The sequence below is a fragment of the Lissotriton helveticus genome, chromosome 2_2 (genome assembly GCF_964261635.1).
Source record: "Lissotriton helveticus chromosome 2_2, aLisHel1.1, whole genome shotgun sequence".
Classification (NCBI taxonomy): domain Eukaryota; kingdom Metazoa; phylum Chordata; class Amphibia; order Caudata; family Salamandridae; genus Lissotriton; species Lissotriton helveticus.
The window spans coordinates 258,008,637-258,023,486 of NC_136060.1; the positions used below are offsets into that span (position 1 = coordinate 258,008,637).

General features: G+C 44.3%; 1 protein-coding gene across 1 annotated transcript in view; it reads left to right on the forward strand.

The window, feature by feature from the left end:
* The window catches only part of DHX15 (DEAH-box helicase 15), a 177,421-nt gene that overhangs the window by 121,958 nt on the left and 40,613 nt on the right, over positions 1–14,850 (forward strand). Inside the window, exon 13 of the mRNA XM_078678396.1 lies at positions 14,294–14,463. Coding sequence (XP_078534522.1) covers positions 14,294–14,463 — 170 coding nt within the window. The remainder of the gene's footprint in view (positions 1–14,293; positions 14,464–14,850) is intronic.

The window sequence follows — 14,850 nt, forward strand, 5'->3', positions numbered from 1 at the left end:
CAACCAATCAAATAATACAAATACCAAGCTTCTTTCAGAAGCCAACAACAAGCGCAGAGAGGGCACTGCACACCCTGGACGGTCATCTATGTTCAACTAATCTGAAACGTATAAACTGGTCCAACTCAAATGAAATCGAGTGGTTCACGATAATAAAGGCCACGTTGAATGGCCCAGGGAATGCACCAATGAATGCAATCCAAGCATGGTCTCTTTTTGGAGAAATTAAAACAAAAAATGAAGCTACCCGTCATAAAAACCAACAGTGACGGTTCGCAGAGAAAACATTCGAAGGAACTACAAGACCTACGAAGGATTCTGCAAAGAACCCGCAAGAAGTTGCAGTCAGCTGGCAATGGTGCTTGTCAGTTAGTCACCTTTCGTGCGCAAAGAAATATATACAAAAATAAGATCTGGGAATTTAAAAAGAGGATTAACGAGAGCTTTTGGTCCAAACTGCTTTTTAGCTCAAAACTCCAGAACTCAAATACATTTTGGAAAATCATAAATCAGTTAACAAGACCTTGTAACGCACTAACATTGAATGTGCAGGAATCTGAGTGGACTAAGTTTCTTGCGACAAAATTTACTGATGCCTCCATAAAAATTCCAGGTAGTGAACTTTTTCCCAAAAATCATAATTTAACGTACACAGTTAAAGAACAAGTGACTCAGTCTTCCACCAGTAATCTATACAATGTACTAAGTTCTGATCTCTCGAATAATCCATATACAGCCGACGAGATAATAAAAATAATCAAAAAAGGCAAATCTAATGGGGCGCCAGGCCCAAATGGCATTCCACAAGCAGCTTACAAATAGGCACCAGAATTCTGGGATCCACGACTGGCGAAATTGTTTGCAGACGTGCAAATTTGTAACCAAGTCCCGGAAAGCTGGCAAGGATCTATAATTGTGCCAATATACAAAGGTGGTGAAAGATCTAATCCCATCAATTATCGTTTAATAGCGTTGCAGGACGTAGAGGCAAAATATTTTGCATTGCTTCTTTTAAACGATTTGGTAACTTGGTCAGGTGAAAGAGTTGATCCCTATTAATCAAACAGGGTTCAGAAAGGGGATCGGCACAACAGCAAATATCTTATCCATCAGCATGATAGCGGAAAAGTGCATGAGCAGTAAACAGGACTTGAACTTGTGTTTTATAGATCTCCAAGCCACTTTTGATAGTGTAGACCGAAATTTATTATGGTCGAAATTAAGAGCATTGTCCATACCAGAGAGCATCTTAATGGGCCGATACCTGGTCTCAAGTTAAAATAGGGGATGGTTCCCGGTTATCGAGAAAAGTTTTTACATCGATTGGCTTAAAGCAAGGGTGTGTCCTTGCGCCTCATCTATTCAACCTGTTCGAGGCATATGGGCTGCAGATGGTACATTTATGAATAGATCGCCATCTGGTGTTGGGCTCGGATGATTGCACTTTGTTTTTCTTCTGGAGAAGTCTTTGTCGTCATAGGTGACTCCTCCTCTCGGTGTTAGTGCGCATGGGCATCGGCTCCATCCTTAGATTGTTTTTTTCCGCCATCGGGTTCGGATGAGGATCGAAGCGCTCCGGACCGACTTCAACAAAGAAGGTTATAACCGGCGCGTATTCCTTTCCAAATCGACGGTATCGTTAACGACGCGATTCGAAGGACGACGACTACGAGAAACTCGACGTAGTCCAGCCCGGGGTCCATGGAAAGGACTCCATTCAAAAAATGTCCAACGTGTGGTGCTAAGTTCCCACACAAGGACCTACACGAAGTGTGCAACCTCTGCTTGTCCCCTGAACACGAATCCAGGGACTGTGAGGCCTGTGCAGCGTTCTCGTCAAAGTCGACGATTAGAAACCGTCGAGCCCGAAGACACGAGGTATCGAGAATGCAGTCACAAGCAATCCCGGAGCTGTTCGAGGACCAGCAACCAGAAGAGGAGGAAGAAGAGGCCGACGAGGCGGGGTCAGAAGCGGACGAGTCCGACGTCGAGGAAATCGACGTCCAACAAACCGTGAGTGACGACGTCCCTTTACCGAAAAACAGACCCCGCACGGTGTCGACCCCGCCCTCGAGCCCGGTCAGACAACCGAAAAAAGTTTCCAACGCCCCGCCTTCGAGCCCGGCAAAGAAACAGAAACCGAAACACTCGGTCCCCCATCATAGTGGTTCCGGTTCCGATAAACCAACCACATCGACACCGAAGCACCAGGTCAAGGAAAGCTCGAAGTCGAAGCAGTCCATGTCGACACCGAAGCACGCTTCGGCGCCGAAAACACCCTCGACACCGGGGACATCTTCGATACCGAAGAAGTCGGATCCGAACAAAACTTCGGCACCGAAAATACAAATGGACATTTCAAAGAAAAGACACCTTTCGGAACCGAAAACTGCGGTACCGACACAGGAACACGGAACGGATCCTAAACAAAAGACTTTGTTTATTGACCCAAAGACTGGCAAGGTAGTCACAGAGCTACCTAAAAAGAGGAAACATGAACATTTGGACGACAAGGCTCATCCAAAGAAGAGAACAATGGGGACGAATACAACTCCTCCCCCTTCTCCCAAACCTCACACACCATCTTCGCCTATTCCTCACAATAGGCCAGATATTCCTCCCACACGTCCATCTACACCTACAACAGATGGAGAAAGTGACACAGGGGAGGGGGGACACCCTGGGGATGATGAGGACACAATCCCAGAGGAGGCAGACCCATGGGAGGAGTATAATGTGGGATCAGGTAATGATACCGACCTTGAGTCATATCCCTCAAAACCTTCACCTCCTGATGACAATACTGGGTTTGCACAACTCATTACTAGAGCAGCAACATTTCATAAGGTAGACCTACATACAGAACCTCTAGTACAGGACTTCTTATTAGAGACACTACCTACTGCACAAAGAACATCAGGAACACTACCAATGCTAAAAGGCCTTCTCAGTCATACATCAGAGATATTCAAAGACCCAGTGAGGGCTAGGGTATTGAACCCAAGAATTGATAAAAAATATAGGGCAGCTCCAAAAGACCCAATATACATTAAGGGACAAATTCCTCTAGACTCACTAGTGGTCACAAACGCTCGCAAGAGAGCAAACTCTTTATCTACGGGAGAAGCGCCACCTCCTGACAAGGAGTCTAAACTAATAGATGCCTCTGGCAAGAGAGTAGCATCTCAAGCGGCAAACAGTTGGCGCATAGCTAATACGCAAGCACTACTTGCAAGGTATGACAGAGCGCATTATGATGAGTTAGAAACACTCATCAAACATCTCCCTAAAGAACATCAAAAGAGAGCTGATCAACTTATACAAGAAGGGAAGTTAATTACTAACACTTCAATAAAGTGCGCCCTAAACGCGGCAGAAACTGCGGCAAGGTCGACAAATACAAGCATCATGCTAAGGAGACATGCATGGCTCAGAGTGTCAGGATTCAAACAAGAGGTACAAACCTCGTTACTTAATCAACCTTTTGATGGGAAAACACTTTTTGGCACAGGGACAGATGAGGCCCTAGAAAAAATGAAAAAGGATACAGAAACGGCTAAATCAATGGGAGCATTGCAGCAGCCGACACAAAGAGGTTCCTTTCGTAGATCCACCTATAGAGGAGGATCCAAAAGTACAGGTACAAACCAACAGCAAACCTCTTTTACACCTACATCACCCAGAGGTAATTCTAGAGGTGGATACAGGGGTAACAACGACAAGGGTAGAGGTCGCGGAAACAACAACAACCGCAACTCTCCAACCCCAAAACAGTGACTTCATAGAGCTTCCCCCAGACCATATAACACCGGTAGGGGGACGCCTATCACAGTTCCTACCTGTCTGGGAAAACATCACATCAGACAAGTGGGTAAGACAAATTCCTAATCCCCAAAAAGGACGGGTCTCTAAGGCCAATACTGGACCTAAGACCTCTCAACGCATACATAAATTCGGAACATTTCCACATGGTCACGCTCCAACAAGTACTTCCTTTACTGAAGAAAGGGGACTTTCTTTCTACACTGGATCTAAAAGACGCTTACTTTCATATCCCTATTCACAAAGCCCACAGGAAATACCTCAGGTTTGTGGTAGAAGGACAACATTATCAGTTCAAAGTCCTCCCATTTGGTGTCACGACGGCACCAAGGGTGTTCACAAAATGCCTGGCAGTGGTAGCAGCTCACCTAAGAAGACAACAAATTCATGTCTTCCCATACTTGGACGACTGGCTAATAAAAGCCAGGTCGCAAGAGGAGTGTCTGCAACACACACAAAAGACAATTCAGCTACTACACCAGCTAGGGTTCACGGTGAACTACACAAAGTCACACCTACAACCAAACAAAGTTCAACAATATCTGGGGGCTACCATAGACACAGAAAAAGCCAAAGTGTACCCCAACCCAATAAGAGTCCAAGCAATGCTTACAACCATTCAGAGATTTCAGCCACAACACTCACTAACAGCAAGAGTGTTCATGCAGCTACTAGGCATGATGTCATCCTGCATACTGCTAATGCCATATGCAAAACTACAAATGCGTCCGCTACAAGAATGCTTAGCGACACAGTGGAATCAGGCTCAAGGACAGATTACGGATCTGGTGTTGGTAGACGACCGCACACACCGCTCTCTGAAGTGGTGGAACAGAACAAACATTACCAAGGGGCGGTCGTTCCTAGAGCCAATTCCACAGGTGACAATAACAGCAGACGCATCGCTCACCGGATGGGGAGCACATATGGACAAATACACAGTACAAGGAAGGTGGAGTGTGCAGGAAAAAACACTGCACATCAACTATCTAGAACTACTGGCAGTGTTTCTAGCATTGAAAGCCTTTCAGATACATGTTATCCACAAAGCAGTCCTGATCAGAACAGACAACATGACAGCAATGTATTATATTCAAAAACAGGGGGGGACGCACTCTCTCCAATTATCCAGACTAGCACAGGAGATTTGGAGATGGGCCATTCCTCAAAACATCTATCTGTTAGCCGAACACCTACCAGGAGTTCAAAACCAGATAGCAGACATCTTAAGCAGACAGTCGGAACAAATACACGAATGGGAACTGCACCAACAAATACTGCAGCCATTCTTCCAAAGATGGGGACAACCAGAGATAGACCTATTTGCCACTCATCAGAACGCAAAATGCCAAAGCTTCGCGTCCAGGTACCCACATCACCTGTCGCAGGGCAATGCGTTATGGATAAATTGGTCCAACAAATTTGCATACGCTTTTCCCCCTCTCCCACTAATCCCATTAGTGGTCAGGAAACTGCAACAACATTCAATGACCATGATACTAGTAGCACCCACGTGGGCAAGACAGCCGTGGTTCACCACGCTCCTGCAACTCTCACAAGTGCCACATCAAAAGCTACGAATTCTACCCATGCACCTTACACAGAACCATGGAGAGATAATGCACCCAGATCCAACTCAATTGAACTTAGCGATCTGGCTCCTGAAATCCTACAATTTGGGTACTTAGATCTCCCCCCAAATTGCATGGAAATAATTAAACAAGCGAGACGTCCAACCACCAGAGCATGCTATGCAGCTAAGTGGAAGAGGTTTGCTATACACTGCACTAATAACAATATCAACCCTCTAGACGTATCAACAAGGGAGATTATTTGCTACTTGTTACACTTACAGCAATGTAATCTAGCGTACACATCTATCAGAGTACATCTAGCAGCTATAGCAGCATACCTACAAAACAGGCAGCGCATATCACTGTTCAGAGTACCAGCGATAAAAGCATTCATGGAAGGTCTTAAAAGAGTCATTCCACCAAGATTACCACCTTCCCCAGTCTGGAACCTCAACGTAGTACTCACCAGACTAATGGGGCCACCCTTCGAACCTATGCATAGGTGCGAAATACAATTCCTTACATGGAAGGTGGCATTCCTTATAGCCATTACCTCACTCAGAAGAGTAAGCGAGTTACAGGCATTAACAATACAAGAACCATTCCTACAGATACACCAGAATAAAGTGGTTCTTAGAACAAACCCAAAGTTCTTGCCTAAAGTAATTTCAGCATTCCACATCAATCAGCCAGTGGAATTACCAGTCTTCTTTCCAAAGCCACAGACGGTGGCAGAAAGGGCTCTACATACACTAGATGTTAAAAGAGCCATTTCATACTACATAGAAAGAACACAAGACTTCAGGAAAACTAAACAACTATTTGTAGCATTTTCCCCAACACATAAGGGCAATCCTATCTCTAAAGCAGGCATCGCAAGATGGATTGTAAGATGTATACAAATATGTTACATTAAAGCAAAGAGAACATTAACTGTTCCTCCTAGAGCTCATTCCACAAGAAAACTAGGAGCATCTATGGCATTCTTAGGGAACATTCCCCTAGATGACATATGTAGAGCAGCAACTTGGTCTACACCACATACATTCACAAAGCACTACTGTGTTGATGTACAGGCTGCACAACAAGCCAGAGTGGGCCAAGCTGTATTAAAAACTCTATTTCAGACAGTTGCGACAGACACTGGTGACCACCGCTAGGGAGGTAACTGCTGTACAATCTATTCATAAATGTACCATCTGCAGCCCATATGCCTCGAACGGAATATGCTACTTACCAGTATGCATCTGTTCTTGGCATAGAGGGCTGCAGAGTGGTACATGCCCTCCCTGCCTCCCCGGAAACCTGTGTCTGTCCCAACATTATCTTATTTAGATACATTTACATGGGCATATCTTTATGTACTACACTACACTACTCCATCTAACCCTACTATGGCAAAACAATCTAAGGATGGAGCCGATGCCCATGCGCACTAACACCGAGAGGAGGAGTCACCTATGACGACAAAGACTTCTCCAGAAGAAAAACAAAGTGCAATCATCCGAGCCCAACACCAGATGGCGATCTATTCATAAATGTACCACTCTGCAGCCCTCTATGCCAAGAACAGATGCATACTGGTAAGTAGCATATTCCTTTCATCTCAGATCTTTCCGGGAAATTGGATATCTGCAATGCACATCCTCCGAAACTGGGCAATTTACAGCTTACACATCTGGCATATGCTGATGATATTGTTCTCATGAGTCTAACGAAGGTGGGTCTAACTAGACTAGTAACAGAACTCTCGGCTTTCCTGTCGGTAAACAAGTTGGCTCTAAATGTTACAAAAACTAAAACAATGTTAATAACCAACCGCCGTGTATTACAACACAATATATGGCTAGAAGGAAAACCGTTGGAGAAAGTCTCAAATTATAAATATCTGGGCTACTTTATAGATGATAAGCTCGACTTAATAGACCAGAAAAAATATCTGACGCAAAGAGCAGGATCCATAATATTTGGGTTAGGCACTCTGTCGAAGAAATTGGAAGGTCCATCATTAAAACCACTATTAATTGTGATGGCGAATAAGGTTCTTCCCACCCGACATATGCAAGTGTAGCAATGCACGGAAAGGATGCGGACCTACTAAACAGCTTAATAACTAAAATTGATAAAAAAGTACTTCGACTACCCAACATGGCTTCACCAGCACAAATGTGCCTCGAATTTGGCTTAAAAAACGAAACATTGGGAAGATTATATTCATATATCAAGGTGTGGTACCAGATTAAGAAAAAAGCAACTGACAATCATCTTAATACCTTTCTATGGCAATAGTTGAAAACACATAAAAAATCAAAAGCAAACCAATTCCTTTCGCATGCATTGGAGGTAACATGCTCTGCAAATCTTTGGGATCAAAACTTGCCATTTGCTGCATTAAAACAGGCAGTAAATAAAGTGCCTAAATTTCATTCATTGGATACGGACAAAGACATTTTTTCCCATCATTCACACTCCTGGGTCGTGATCAACGGTTATAAGTCACTTACACCAGCACTTTACTTGGAAACAACCTATTCTATCTTTATCAAGAAAAAGCTGATGGTACTGAGATTTGGTAAATTTCAGACCTTAGCTGAGGAGCCTGCTTGGAAACAGCATGAAGCTGTCACCTGCCGTCTTTGTGGTAGTCCCAAAGAAGATTTGATTCATATAATTTGTCACTGTAAGATGTTGACTAAGGAACGGACATACTTTTTAAAACATACTTTCCCGATTAAGAGACTACGGACATGTAGATCTGCCATTATTGGAGGTTTGGACTCAACTGCCCCTCGAATACACTGCAAGCTGGTAAAGTTCTTGCAGGCATTCGAGAAACGCCTTAAAACTACTGGAAGTCCATAATTGTTATTGGTTTTTCCTTTTGTCTCATTCCCTTTTATCATGACTTGAATAATTGGAGGAAAATCATCTAGTTTTTAATCTCTCTTCATACTAAATTTTTATGTGATTGAAAGAATGCTCCACACTCTTGACGTCAAACGAGCTTTGATGTACTACATCGATAGGACCAAGGATTTTAGGAAGACAACAACTCTTTGTTGCCTTTTCTGCCCAGCACAAAGGCAACCCCATTTCCAAAGCAGGTATAGCCAGGTGTATCGTTAAGTGTATTCAAATTTGCTATCACAAAGCTAAGCGCACTTTAACAGTCCCCCCCCCAGAGCCCACTCCACCCGCAAGTTGGGGGCCTCCATGGCTTTCCTTGGTAATATTCCTTTGGAAGACATTTGTAGAGCAGCCACATGGTCTACACCACACACATTTACTAAACACTACTGTGTAGATGTGCACTCCAAGCAGCTGTAGGGCAGGCTGTTCTTAAGACACTTTTTCAAACGTCTGCAGCTGGCACAGGCAGCCGCCGTTAATGGAGGGACTGCTATATATTCTATGCTATAGATATGAATTCAGCAGCCCACATGCCTCGAACTGAATATGCTACTTACCAGTATGCATCTGTTCTTGGCATGTAGGGCTGCTGACATTCATATCGCCCGCCCTCCTCCCCGGCGCCTGTAGCGGCTGCAGAATTCAAACTTACTCTTAGCATGGTCATCGCTCACACTGTTGCACTCCATCTTCGCCACAATGGCTAAAAACAATCTGGGGATGGAGTCGATGCCCATGCGCACTGTAGTCTAGGGGAGGAGCCACCTATCTCGTGATACTTCGAAGACTCTTCCAGGACAACAATGTGCAATCATCCGGACCCAACACTAGGCGGCGATCTATGCTATAGATATGAATGTCAGCAGCCCTACATGCCAAGAACAGATGCATCCTGGTAAGTAGCATATTCATTTTCCATCATGGCGAAAAACATTGTAAGGATGGAGTCGATGCCCATGCGCACTATCGTCCAAGGGAGGAGTCACCTATCTCGTGACTACAAAGACTTGTTCCAAGACAACAAATTGCAATCATCCGAGTCCATCACCAGATGGTGATCTAAGCAAAAGTATGATATTCTGCAGCTCTGCATGCCAAGAACAGATGCATACTGGTAAGTAGCATTTTCCTTATGGATGAAGCATTAATGGGGTGAGCCAGTAGGTAGTACCAGCTTAGTTGCAGTTAAAGCATGTGTGTACCTCTAACTTTTAATCAATGCCACCTCCTAGCGTTTGAGAAGGCAGCAGTAGCTTCTTTTTTGCTTATGGTGAGGGTGGTATGTCCTGTCAGATGCAAAGCCTGTCTTTTGATCAAAAAACGAGTTGTAAGTAATTCAGTTCAGAATGGCCCAGCTATCTTATTGCTATAGCTGAATTGGTTGGTATTCCAATTGCTAGTATTTTTTTATTACAGTAATGTCCTTTCTTCGTACTGCGGGAGGAATATTGGAGCCTGGCCCAGCAGGAGGCAAGGCAATTTTTCAGAAATAAACAGGGTTAGTTGTATGAAATGGGAAAGGAAGTTGCTGGCCTGGTTGGCTAGAAAGGAGAGCTAAATATGGGTACATTTGGGGGTTCAACTGAGGGATCTAGAGTGGAGACTCCGAAAGTCATAGCACCGGCTTTCGCTGAGCACTTGAGTGGGGTGTACCGTTCAAAATTGGGGGAGAACCTGTCTGCCATGGGGCAGTTGGTCAGATGTTCCAGTATCCTGCCTCAGGGAGGAGGAGAGTAGTTCCCTAGAAGAGGAACTAACCGTGGAGGAGATCTGAGGCTCAGTACCGAAAGGGCCCCGGGCAAGAGTGGCTTCCCCACAGAGTTTTGTTTAAGGTGGTAAAATCCAAAATAGTGGCTCCCATGAATGTGATGTATGAGGAAGCATTATGGACCGGCAGCCGTCCTGGGATCGGAGATAGGCTGTTGTAATCCTGATCCATAAACAAGGTAAGCCTAGGGATAATGATCCCTACTTAACAAGGAAACCAAAATCCTGGCCATGGTGCTGGCGTCTCAACTCGTGAATATGATTGCAGTCGGGGTTTATGTTGTACAGAGTGATTAGGCATAACCTGTGTCGCCTGTTTCGTTGTCTGCGCCGGAGGGACCGGAGTGGTGAGCCCACAATACTGTGGCTGCTTGACTCCAAAAAAAGTATTTGATTCTGTGGAATTGCAGTTCTGTGGAAAATGGGCTATGGCCCAAAGTTTCTGCATTGGAGCAGGCTGCTATACTGAGACACTAGCCCGGGTCCACATTATTGGGGCGAGGGAAATTAGGCTGGAGAGGGGAACCAGACAGGACTCTCATTGCATCTGCTCTCCATTGAACCTCTGCCGACTTGGCTTCGGGGGGGGGAGGGCTTAACTAAGGGGCATGATGTGGGACCCAGAATGGAAAGACAATTATATCACTTTGTGGACGATATCCTATTGTATCCAACCCAGAACGCTCAATTCCGTGCATTCTGAACATCCTACAGGTGTTCGGTACTTGCGCTGGGATTTGGATTAACTGAAACAAACCGAAAGTGTTTCCACTAATGAAAGGGATACCACCTGGGGCGTGCGAGGATACTTTGCCCACCCAGATGGGAGCGGACAGGATTGAAGTACCTGGGCATCTGTTTCCACAGGACTGAACATCTTTTTCCAAGAAAATCTGGAGTGTATCTTACATGACTTTAAGGGGGCGGTATCCAATTGGAAAAGACTCTTTATTTCCAAGCCTAGCCGTACCCCGTTGTACAAAATGATTTAGCTCCCAAAGTTTTTGTACATCTGAAGAATACGCGGTTAGGGTCCCAGTCCCAAATAAATTTTTTAGGGATGTCAAGGCGACGACTTTACAGTTGATTTGGGAAGGGGTCCCACCGAGGATTGCTCTCTTTGTATTGACCAAGAAACCTGAGAATAGGGGGATGGCCCTACCAAATCTGAAGCTATATTACTGGGCATCCCCATAGCAAGTAATGATTGGGAATATGCGACACGGCAAGTATCTGTTTATGCGGAAAGGAGGGCTCTGGATCTGGCGGGGCTACCTTGGCCCGCTTTATGGGATTGGCAGCTGGAATTTTGTCTGACCTACTGCCCAGGTGATCAGAGTCTGACAGGAGGCGAGAAGAGTAACTGCTAGCATTGCTAGCTTACCCAAAGTGTGTGGAAAGTCACAAGAATTGGATATGCTGGGTATATCAAAGGTGGGGGACATCTGGAGTGACAGAGGTATGATCCCATTCACTGAGCTCTATGGTCAATTCGAATTGACTGGAGGGGGGCAGTAGTTACAGTACCAGCAGGTCAAACATTTCCTGCAAGACTATGGGGACCTTTTTTGCGAGGTGCTAGATGAAACCTCTCTAGAATGTAGGGTGTTTGGGGGTTGCCTTTATGCACATGCTATCTCTCAAATATATGCCTCCTTGCTGACTCTGGTCTGCCCCTATTGGCTGCTCTGCAAAGTAAATGGGAAATCTAGGTTGGGAGGATGGAGAATGATGCCCGGGTTGAGGCCTCCAGGTATCCCTGGAAAGTAGTTATCTGGGCAGGATTTGGATTGGTGCAATTAAGGCTGCTCCATAGAGCATACTATACAAGTTCCCGCCACTACCAGATGGTGAGGATAGATAACTATCTCTATCCAAAGGGTTGTGGGCAGAAGGGGACCCTACTCCACACAATGTGGGAATGCCCGAAAATACTGGGCTACAAGGATACAATGTGGGGAGGGTCTCTTTGGTTCTGGACTGCCCCCTCGCTCTCATCCCGCAATTGATGGGAATTTGGGGGGAGCCAACGTTGAACAGATACCTGTTCCTGTTCTGCAACATTGTGCTGATTGTGACCAGAAGAGACATTGTTCGGTACTGGGGTGGGATTACCTGTCCCAACTTGGACTGGGGCATGAGAGACTGGTGTATCATGTCGTAGGCTGCCCACATAAGTTTGAGAAAGTGTGGGCCACATGGCGAGAGGCCGGGGAGCTCTCGGACCGGGAGGAGGCCTAAATGGAGCAAAGGGAGGGACCCCATGACATCATATAACGGATTGGGGGAGAGCCTGGAGTTGAGATCGGTAGAATGCAGACCGCAACAGACCATGGTAAAGTGATGGGGTGGATCATGGGATGGTGGAATAGGATAAGTGCTATAGGGGTGTTGTCTATCATGTTATGCAACGCAATAAAAGTTTTTTTTTTTTAAAGTACTGTTCTTTGTTGCATATATTTTTCTGTGCTGTTCATCAAAATAAATCATGAAGTATGTGATTCTTTAATGTATATGTATACTTTATTAAGGCAGTCCTCGTCATTTTCATGTGCTTAAATTGAATCTTAAATCTTGAGAAAACCCAGACAATGACCATCAGTAAGAAAAAAAGGAAACTAACACCATGGTTCTGGAACAAAACAAGAATTGGAGACACCCCAATGTATAAATATTTAGGAGTGAAGATCGACAACGGTGGGCAGTTTTCCGTTCAGAGAACAAGTATACGAGGAAAAAGGCTATCTCTGGCAATTTCTCTGAAAACATTAAATCGCAAACTTTCTGGCCCCTCTCTCCTGCCCTTGGCGCCAGTAATTCGTGCTAAACTCCTCCCTACAATCACCTACGGGAGTGAGGCACTTAGAGGAAGGGACGCTAAGATCCTTGACAACACAATTACAGCTGCTTACAGAATCCTCTTCAGTCTGCCCAAGCAAACCTCACCAGCACAAATCAGGCTAGAATTCGGCATTGATCAACAGCTTCTGGCAAGGCAGGGAGCCTATATCATAGCCTGGGACAAAGTGAGGAAATCGAAACAAGGAACATTAAATGAGCACTTATGGATGGAGTTAGTACAACACCCGTCCTCCGCATCAGCCAAGTTCCTTATGGACAGCCTGACAAACACGGTGTTAGAGCAGCTCTGGGATACCTCAGCAAACCACATAACACTCAAAAAATTGGTCAAGAAATTGATCAAACTATTATCGTGGGTTCAAGACAAGGCAGCATTCTCCAAAAGGACGCATGGTTGGATGACCCTGAACTCGTACTCAACTAAAGCATCACAGAGCTACTTTGGCGAGGGATACTCTAAATCCATCAAAATGAGCTTCTTAAAGTACAGGTTAGGCTTGCTACCCTGCATTCAAAATCTCCCACTCTGGATAAAAATCAAAGCAGATCCCCTTTGTCGGTTATGTGGCTTGGCGCAAGAGGACATGCTGCACTTGATGTGCTCTTGCGAGAAACTACGGGATGAACGGAAATATTTGTTGAAATATCACTTCAATCATCAAGAGATCCGAACACGAAGAAAGGCAGTTCTTGCTTGTTTTTCTCCCCACGACCCTCGACTGAACTGTAGTTTCGTAAAATTTATGAAGACAGTGGAAAAAAAGATGCCAAAAATCGATCTTTAACGGCTTTTGTGTAACTGATCAAACATTGCTTGGTCTATTGGCACGACTGACTTCATGAGTTTGAGGACACAGGGAAAGCAAAAATATCTTATAAATACAAAATTCTTTCAAAAATTTTATCGCTTATGAGGTTATTGTGTATACATTTGATCTAAGGAAATGTGAATGTTTTACACTGATTTTATTAGAATTGTAGTTTTATCATTCTCTGCTCTTAATCTATTTTGTATTGCAATGGTTTTAAGTAACTATGCTAAAATAAATTACTTACTTACATGTGCTTAAATTGAATTTTGATCAGTTCCAAACTACAGCTGACTGGAGCCAGCCACCAGTGTTTTTTCTACAAATAGCTGATATTTGTATAGTATATTATATAATATAGAATTGATATTTCAAATAGCTGATATTTGTATAGCGTGAGAGTAGTCAAACGGCAGTGGTATACTGTACAAGGTCAGCTAATAAATGTTGACACCAGCTGGGAACGCTTATTTCCCCTGCTATTATATTTATTAACTTTGAGCCAATATCAAATAATTTGCAGTGTTGTCAAAATTATTTATTTTGCAGGTTGCACATTTGGAACGAACAGGGCATTACTTAACAGTTAAAGACAACCAGGTTGTGCAGTTACATCCATCCACCGTTCTTGACCATAAGCCAGAATGGGTGCTATATAATGAATTTGTACTAACAACAAAGAACTACATTCGAACGTGTACAGATATTAAACCTGAATGGTGAGTAGAAAATAATTGTTTATAAAACTTTTGTGTTATTTCGATAACTCTAAAAGGGTCTCCGGCCTGTTCTTCAACAGGAAGTATTAGAATTTTACATCCTGCTACTAGTAGCTAATCTTTTTGTGCTTGTTCGAGGTGTATATAGTGACTAATGATGATGTCCACCCAGAACTCAATGCTGCACACTGTAGACATTTCCCCCGCGAATCCCCCCCCCCGCGCCCCTACCCCCATCATTGGATTCAAAGCACAAGTGGTGTCATGGACATGGAGAAGACGAGAGGCCCATCTTACCTCTATAACCGTAGGACTTTGCAGGACAGACCTTTATGAGAATACTCTTCAGTTGTGTAAATGTCCGAATTTTCTCTTTATTTTCATCGT